General features: G+C 41.6%; 1 protein-coding gene across 2 annotated transcripts; it reads left to right on the top strand.

Moving 5' to 3' along the window:
- The first annotated feature begins 512 nt into the window (after positions 1–512).
- On the top strand, positions 513–8,925 carry Apobec1 (apolipoprotein B mRNA editing enzyme catalytic subunit 1). 2 transcript variants are annotated; one of them, XM_074075318.1, is made up of 6 exons: positions 513–551; positions 745–992; positions 3,954–3,984; positions 6,080–6,477; positions 6,922–7,040; positions 8,727–8,925. In XM_074075318.1, the coding sequence occupies exons 2-6, from the start codon at positions 977–979 to the stop codon at positions 8,874–8,876; spliced, it is 714 nt and encodes a 237-aa protein (XP_073931419.1). In that variant the 5' UTR covers positions 513–551; positions 745–976; the 3' UTR covers positions 8,877–8,925. The 2 variants fall into 2 exon arrangements, with proteins under 2 accessions (XP_073931419.1, XP_020011013.2); XM_020155424.2 differs by having other exon boundaries at positions 516–992; positions 3,957–3,984.
- Positions 8,926–9,325: the final 400 nt, after the last annotated feature.

Here is a 9,325-nt window from a genome sequence, read left to right as displayed (position 1 = left end):
GGTATGAGCCTCTGGCACCAGATGAAGTACTTTATAATGTGGGTTTTCTGCCCTTTCTTCAAGACGTTCATCTGCCACTGTGGAAACAATTGTTTTATCCTGTGGAGGCTCCAACTTGTCTTAAGACTAAGTAAAGTCTTGTGTTTAGAGTTCCAGTTTAGGGTTCATGGGGCCTCAAGACTCAAAGTTCAGAGGTTCTAGATTTGAGACCCTAGAAGGAATGTAACTCTTGAGAGCGTGACCTCCAGTCTGACAGGATGCTGAGGCTGAAAGGAATTTGTGGCTTGAACTTGACCCATGGTTGAGGCAATAGCAATAGGGAAGTACAGCATTAACTTTTTAAGAGGGGATAAAAAAAGCAGGGGTGGACATGGCTATACACTTGACCTTGGCTTCAAGGAGGAAGAGAGACAATAATTATCTGACTCAGAGGCCAAGGTCCTTCTGATTTTGCACTTACAGCCACCCTCCCATTTCCAACAGGGACTTGGGGGCAAAGGGCAAAATGAGAAGAAGGAAGTAACAGGTGAAAGCCACGGTGTTCTCACCAGGTAACACTGGAGAATTTCAGTGTTCTCTCTTACTTTTGTACTTTCTTCCCTCCATTAAATAGTGATGGGTGAGTCTTATCTGAACTTAAAAGGAAACAAAAAAGCTTACTAAATTCAAATGTCCTCAGAGAAGAACTTTGACGTTGAGTAACCAGTGCTCTGCCCTGCAGAATTAATGTGATTTGTATTCTAGGCTTTCTTAGCACCACAGATGCAAATCCCCACATGGATGGACCTCTCCAACTACTACCTGCTTGTATGTATAGTCCACATCCCAGTAGCTGCCTGAGACTCAGGAATGAGTCATTGTCTGTCCAAGCAGGTGGCAGTGGGCACACCTAAAGAAGCAAAGTTCAAGCACATTGCTGGCAGGAGAAACCGTATAACACAGCCTCCAGAGGAAAGGAGTCCAGAGACACTGCAATATGGCTTCTGAGACAGGTAAAGTGGATCCTCAGTTCTAGCAAAGTTCATACCTTTTTTCTCCCTCTCTCTCTCCTTCTCTCCCTCCCTTCCTTCTTTCCTTCCTTCCAGCCTAGGCTGGACTCCAACACCTGTCCTCAAATGATCCTCCTAGTTCAGCTTTCGAGGTAGTTGGGGACTACAAGTGTATACACCAGGCCTGGTTTGGGTCCATATTCTTGAAGAGTGAAAAAATTGTCTGTGTGTGGTGTGTATGTGTGGGTATGTGACCTGTGTATGCTGTGTCCTTGACATTTCCCAATGTTCCTCATTCCTATTAATGATTAATATATTAGTATTGTTTTTAATATTTATTATAATGATGAAATATAATTTTGACCAAATAACATTGGAAGGCTAAGGTAGGAGGATTGCCAGTTTGATGCCAGCCAGGGTTACATAAAAAGTTCCAAGCCAGCCTGAACCACATAGCAAGAGAGACTTGGTCTCAACAAAGAAAAAAAAAAAAACTGTTGAAATAACGGTTTGAGATAAAACAGAAGTGGTAGCACAAGTCTAATGGGCACAGATGATTGTCAATGATTAATTGATAAGTTAATGCACAGTTCATTACTTGATGCTAGAAAATTCATGGGGAAGAGAAGCTACTGCAGGCTATGGATGAAGTGATTTCAGATGAGGTGGGATTGGATCCGGGTTTTAAAAAAAGGGTAAAATTCAGATTGGCAAAGAGGAGAAGGAGATTCCACATTGACTAAGTCCTGTTGACAAAATGAGTTTGAGAGTCTTTGCCGAGATTTGTGTTTGGAATATGAAGAATAAACAGATTAAGCTACAGAAGAGTTTATAGGAGTAATCTATAGGAAGGTTAGAAAGTAAGTTTGGAGCAATGTTGTAGGAGACTTTGAATAGTAAACAAAAGGAATGGAGGGTTAGGCTTTATTTACTAGACATAATGTCTTTGGAGAGTTTCTAAAGCACAGAGTTATGATTATATAGTGATTTAGACACATTTATCAAGCATTTGATGGGTTTTGGGTCTGGATGCAGAGAACACTGGAAATAAGGAGACCAGCTGGAAGATCACTGCAATAGGGTGGGTATGGTGACACAGGAGGTCATATAGACATCACTTGGGGTTTAAATAACAATATATTTTTGTCTATTGTATTCGCTCTCTAAAATTCTCCTTTAAGTTCCATGTCAAACATCATCCTCACCATCATTTTGGTGGGGCTGGAGTTTGAACTCAGGGCTTCCCCATCCCTAACATTATTTAAAATAAGTATGTGGGTACCTTCTCTGCACTTTCCTAAGAAGATGGTGTATCCTTTCCCTTCCTTTCTTCTTCCCTTCCTCCCTCCCTCCCATTTGTGGGTGTTGAGGATTAAACCTAAGGCTTTTAGCATGCCAGGCAAGCCCTCTACTACTGAGCCATACCCCCAGTCCTCTGGTCCTTTTAAGAATCAGAGATTTATTCTTTAAGTCACACTTAGGATACTGTTTCTCTCTCTCTTTTTTTTTGTTTTGGTGGTACTGGGGTTTGAACTCAGGCTTTGTTCTTGCCAGGCAGTCACTCTACCTCTTGAGCCACTCCACCAGCCCTAGGATACAGTTTCTTGATTCTGTTCTATTTCCTAGACATCTGGCTAACTTTCCCCCCGCCCCATCTGGTGCTGGAGATCAAACCCCGAGCCTCACGCATGCTAAGCAAGTGCTCTACCACTGAGATACACCCGTGCCCCAATATGTGGTTAACTTTTCATTTTAGTCCCTCTCACTAGGTAGAACCACTCTCATCTACAGGAGACTGTATCATGGACAGCCACCCTTCTGACTGCCCCCTACCATCCAGAGCAATGTCAGAGATAGGTGTTGCATACACACAGACCCTTCCATAAAACACATTCTGTTTTCTTGGTTCAAAACCAGTACCTGGGAGTTACAATTTGCCAAGGAGGGTGAACTAGAACTGCTGCTGCCGTCTCCCCACACCCCTTAACCCTCAGTGGCAGGAGAGACTTTTGTTTGCCTTGGACCCACTGATGAGTGGTCTCTTGTGAGGGCAATCTTATGCCCTCTCCAACATCAGGGATGTCTGCTTTCTTGGAAAGAGAGATTAGTGATGGTGAATGAGTGAACTCACGGCTTTGCACTTGTAAAGCAGTACTCTACCACTTGAGCCACACCTCCCACCCAACATGTTTTTTCTTAAAAATTATTTAAAAAAATTCTGCCTGGTGCCGGTGGCTCACACCTGTAATCCTAACTACTCAGGAAGCGGAGATCAGTAGGATCGAGGTTCAAAACCAGATCCAGGCAAATAGTTCTCAAGACCCTATCTTGAAAATACCCATCACAAAAAGGGCTGGCAGAGTGGCTCAAAGTGAAGGCCCTGAATTTAAGCCCCAGTACCAAAAAAAAGACCAACTTATTTATTTATTGTGGTGCTGGGGATCAAACCCAGGACCTTACTTATGTATGCTAGATAAGCATTCTACCAGTGAGCTACACCACTCCAGCCAGGTTACCTGGTTTGGAATTAGACATCTGGATAAATAGATTTTAGCAGAGCCATTAAAATTTGTGTTTTCTTTTAGTGCAGTGAGCTGGCCTGATGCAATGAATCTATGAGACAATCTTCTAAGTCTATTTTTTTTTTTTTTTTTTGGAACCAGGATTTGAACTCAGTCTTCTCACTTACAAAGCAGGACTGTACCATTTGAGCCACATCTCCAGTCCATTTCGCTCTCGTATTTTGGGTATGGGGTCTCACAAGCTATTTGGTTGGGTTGACCTTGAATCTTGAGCCGTCTGATCTCAGCCTTCCAAGTAGTTAGCATTACAGGCGAGAGCCACCAGCATCAGGCTTCTAAGTCTATTTTCTGATAGATTTGCAGATTGAGAAGAATAGAGCACTTTCTCTTCATAGCTTAGCTTGTATTTGGGTGTTTTTTGACATAATCATCTCTTGGTCAGCAGGTCCTTCAGCTGGTGACCCCACTCTGAGGTAAGATTAATACTCACAAAGTGCTATTTAATCCAATCACGAGTAAATGAATTTATTTAAGAATTGTAGAACTATAGATATTTTATTGTTCCTTTCCTCATTTACCCAGTTACCCTTCTTTCTTTGTTTTTGACTTTCTGACTTAATTTTCTATTATTGTGATTTATCTTTGCTCCTATGTCATTTGGTTTCTTTTCAAATAAATTACCTTCCAACTTACTTCTGTGTTGTCTTACTGTTCCTCTTCTCCAATTAAATCACATAATTTTTTATAGCTTTTAGTGACATGATTGGGGAAATTATCACTTTGATTTTTATCTTCTTATTTTATACTATCTGCCCATTTCCCAGATTTGTAGAATGGGGAGATCACGTCAAGAAATGTATCATCTCATGACAGGTAGAAGGGAAGCACTGATCTATGGAGATTTCTTTTATTATTATTATTAGTTTTAGTTTTTGCGGCAGGGTCTCACAATGTAGCCCAGGCTGGCCCCAAACTCACAATCCTCCTGCCTCAGCCTCTTGAGCTCTGGGATTACAGGTATGTACCACTACTTCAGGGATGAGTGGGAACAATTAGGATGTAATAATTAGGATGTAATAAACTATGCCTTCTTCATATTGAAAAGAGGAGTCCTTGCTTAGGATGACCCTGTATTTCATCTGGGTCACAGATTTCAGATATGGAGAATGTTAAGCCTAAGACCTAAATTGCAGGTGTGGCTCAAGTGGTAGAGTACCTGCTTTGGAAATGCAAAGCCCTGAGTTCTAACCCCAGTCACACCAAAAAACAAACAAATACAAAATCCTTAAGACTCCTTTGGGAAGAATTTGGACTTGAGTCTTTCTCTTATGAGGAATTAGTATACAGAAATCCTCATAAAGTGGAAGAATTTTTTTTTTTTGAGGTACTAGGGTTTGAACTCAGGGCCTACACCTTGAGCCACTCCACCAGGCCTTTTTTTGTGATGGTTTTCTTCAAGATAGGGTCTCATGAACTATTTGCCAGGGCTGGCTTCGAACCTCAATTCTCTAGATCTCTGCCTCATGAGTAGCTAGGATTACAGGTATGAGCCACCAGTGCCTGGCTAAATTAATCTTAAAGCTAAATTACCCTTTTCTCAGGTTTAACTACAGAATCTTTTGGCAAGTTTTTTTTTTTTTTTTTTTTTTTTGTGGTGGTACTGGGGTTTGAACTCAGGGCCTCACACTTGCTAGCCAGGGGCTCCACCACTTGAGCCATAACTCCAGCCCTATAAGAAGATTCTTTGAGACTTCAACATTGCTAAAATTTGGTTAGAGTTCACTGAGGAATAGTGAAAATAAAGACGGGGACCACAGGTCTCTCAGTGTGAAGCAGAGTTTTTGGAAACCTTTTTTTTTGGTTGTATTGGGGTTTGAAGTCAGGGCCCCACTCTTGCTAGGCAGGTGACATACCACTTGAGCCACTCCACTAGTCCTGTTTTGCGTTTTGTTTTTTTCAAGATAGAGTCTTGTAGATTATTTGCCTGGGCTGGCTTCAAACAAAGATCCTCCTGATCTCTGCCTTTTGGGTACCTAGGATTATAGGCGTGATTGCTGGCACCCAGCAGGAGAAACCTTTAAAACAGAAACAAACAAGTCCTGACAATGTGGTGCATACCTGTAATCCCAGCTAGTAGGAGACAGAAAATGATCACAGGCCAGCTGGGAAAATGAGAAAGCCCCTGTCTCAAAAACAAGCTAAAGGCTGGCTTAGCCGCTCAAGTGGTAGAGTGCCTGCGTAGCAAGTGTGAGGCTGAGTTAAAACCCAGTACTGCAAAGCAAACAAACAAACAAACAAAAAAACCCCAAACATCAAAACAACAGCAAAAACTAAACAAGGATGCAGTTCTACCTAAACAGAGACAATGCCATGAGTAGGGAAAAACAAAACCTTTCACGAAGTTTGTGAGGGAAACTCTGATCATTCAAATGAACCTCTGCAGACAACTTTGAGACAGAATAGAAAAGTCACCTGAGACATCACATTTCAGATAGGAGGAGGAGGAGGGGAACATGGAGTGATTTCTAAAAGAATCCGTGAGAACAGTGGGTGTCTTTTCTGTTTCAGGAGAAGAATCGAACCCTGGGAATTTGAAGTCTTCTTTGATCCCCGGGAACTGCGTAGAGAGACCTGTCTGCTCTATGAAATCCAGTGGGGTACCAGCCACAGGAGGTGGCGGAAATCAGGCAAGAACACCACCAATCACGCTGAAGTTAATTTCATAGAAAAACTGACTTCAGAAAGACAGTTTTGCCCGTCTGTCAGATGCTCCATCACCTGGTTCCTGTCCTGGAGTCCCTGCTGGGAATGCTCCCAGGCTATTCAAGAATTTCTGAGTCAACACCCTAATGTGACTCTGGTGATTTATGTAGCTCGGCTTTATTACCATATGGATCAGAGGAACAGGCAAGGACTCAGAGACCTCGTTAACAGTGGAGTGACCATCCAGATCATGAGTGTCCCAGGTAAAAAACAGAGACCAAGACTCCTAAGTGTTTATAACAGACAGCAGTGTCCTAGGCAGGAAGTGTCAGAAGTGAAAGTCAAACTAATGGGAGAAGGGACCAGGTCTAACATTCCCAGCAACGAAAGTGTCAGCAATTCCTTTATCTAACCCTTGCCACTATGGCCTCACAGCCATTATGAATAAATTGTTCTTTTTAGGGACTGTAACCCATCTTCATTAGCAAATAGGCCAGAATTTTTGTTTACAGTACACTTTTTCTCTCCCCTCTCCTCCCTTTCTCTCCCTTCTCTCTTTCCAGTGCTGGGAATTGAACCCAAGGACCCATGCATACACTGCCAGCTATGGTTTACTTTTTGTTTTAATATATATTTTTGAGTTGGAGTTCTCCTTAAGTTGTTTACCATTGTATTTATTGAACGAACCAAGATTAGTGTTTCCTTAGAGTATTGTTACTGCTGGAGGAATTTTGTCAACTTCCCACCTGGGCAGGAAGCGCACTGGCTGAGATACCAGCCTCAGTGGATGGCACTGTACGAGCTGGAGCTCCACTGCATCATCCTGGTAAGTTACTGCAAGGGACAAAGACTCAAATACATACATAAATAAATAAATAAATAAAAATCCTCCTTCAAGCTTCTGTTCTGACAGTTTTGACATGTCCAGCAAACCCCTGTTATCCTTGGGTCTGTGGTTCCAAGGTGACGCCACTGAGGAAAAGCCTCACACACTCAGGATGCAGAGCTTTCAGTGGTGTCCTGCAGATGCTTTGTTCTCTTTTTTCCCCATAACACCACCCAACTTCCACTGGAGACATGCTGCCTTTCAACAAATCTCAAATTGTTACTTGATCACTTTAATTAAGTATGTTATATGGTCTTTTTGGCTGGGCAGGATTACCATAACTTTTACCTTGCCTTTTGGGCACCATTTGCTTTCTGCAGGTCAGGGAACACTCAGCAGATCACATAACAACTTGAACAAACTGACCCTAATGTGGGACTGACTGAGAACTTCACCACAGCCACTGAGCTTTGGAGTGCACTGGCAAGAATTAAAAATTTTTGGTTTTGAAATTTCTTTTGGCTTTTTAGTTCTTACTTTTTTTGACCACTCTTGGTCAAAACCATCTGCAATATATCCACAAATGAGACAGGCTTATTGTACTTCAGCATCTTTTTGCCATTTATATTGATAGGTAGTATTTAGCTAGTTGACTGATTTTTTTTTTCTTTTCTTGTTAAAAAAATTTTTTTATTATGCATTTATTCACATGTGCATACTTTGTTTGGGTCATTTTACTTATTATTTATTTATTTTATAATTTCTTTTATTCATATGTGCATACAATGTTTGGGTCATTTCTCCCTTCTTCCCTCCGCCCCCTGTTTGGTCATTTTAGTTGACTCATCTTAAGAAAATGTGAGAGACGGGTGCTGGTGGCTCACACCTGTAATCCTTGTTTTCCTTTCTTGCTACTTGGGAGGCTGAGATCAGGAGGATCGAGTTTCCAGGTCACCCCAGACAAATAGTTCTCCGAGCCCCATCTCCAAAATAACCAGAGCAAAATGGACTGGAGGTGTGGCTTAAGTGGTAGGGCACCTGCTTTTCAAGCACAAGGACCTAAGTTCAAATCCCAGTCCCATCAAAAACAAAAAGAAAATGTGAGAACAAGGCAATCTCAAGAGGTCAGGAGATGATGGGAATGATCTAACTAATGTACAATGCAAGGCTATTTGGAATTGTCACAATGAACCCCACCCCCTCCTATGAATATATCCTAATAAAGATGAAACAAATAATTTAAAATACAAAAACAAAAGAAACCCATTGCAGTCTCAAGCTGACATGGTGGTACATGCCTGAAATCCCAGCACTCAGGAGGCTGAGGCAGGAGGATCTTGAGTTAGAGATCAGCCTGGCTACAGAGTGACACTGAGTTAACCTCCTCAACAAAACAAAACCCCAAACGAGACCGTCTCCTGGTGAGAAGTGAGTGGGAGAAGGGAATGGGTAAATTGGTCTGATGCATTTTAGTTCCATTTTATCACTAGTACTATTGTTATTGTCACACATACTGAACTATGTTAGTTCAGTTTCCTTTCCCACATGGGTATGTGTCAGTCATCCTATCAGAGACATGTACCTGTCTCATTTGAATTCTCGGTCCAATGGCAGTTCAATAGTAACATTAACTAAAATACTTATCCCAAGGATAAAATGTAATCTTTTTTTTTTTTTTAATTTCAGAGTCTTCCACCCTGTTTAAAAATTTCAAGAAGATGTCAAAAACAGCTTACATTTTTTGGACTTACTCTTCAAAATTGCCATTACCAAGCAATTCCACCTCACATCCTTTTAGCTACAGGGTTGGTACTACCTTTTGTGCCTTGGAGATGAATAGAATGATTCCTTGTGTTTCAATAACAAGCAATGGTGACCCACTAAAGAGTGAATATCACTAAAAATCTAGAAATTCAGCTGGGCCCCCTATAACACTTGGGAAGCTGAGGCAGGAGGATATTAAGTTTGAATTCAGCTTGGGCTACAAAGGGAGACCATTTCAAAACCAAAAAAACAAAAACAAACAAGAATTTAGAACTTTTCATAAACAGCAGTATCATGTATTGTGTAATCTCCTGCCATATTCCAAACTACCCTAAAACTTTGTATTTTGCAACAACAATAAATATTTATTATGTCTCACAGTTTCTGTGGCTCAGGAATTCAGGCACAGCTTCCCTGTGTGTGCCTGGCTCAGGGTCTCCAGGAAGGTTATAGTCAGGATGTCAACCAGGGCTGCCTGAGACTAAAGGATGTCCTTTCCAGGTGGCACGCTCACGTGGCTG

The sequence above is a fragment of the Castor canadensis genome, chromosome 6 (genome assembly GCF_047511655.1).
Source record: "Castor canadensis chromosome 6, mCasCan1.hap1v2, whole genome shotgun sequence".
In the NCBI taxonomy this organism is placed as follows: Eukaryota; Metazoa; Chordata; class Mammalia; order Rodentia; family Castoridae; genus Castor; species Castor canadensis.
The sequence above is the reverse complement of the archived record's forward strand: the minus strand, read 5'-3'. Positions and strand labels throughout refer to the sequence as shown.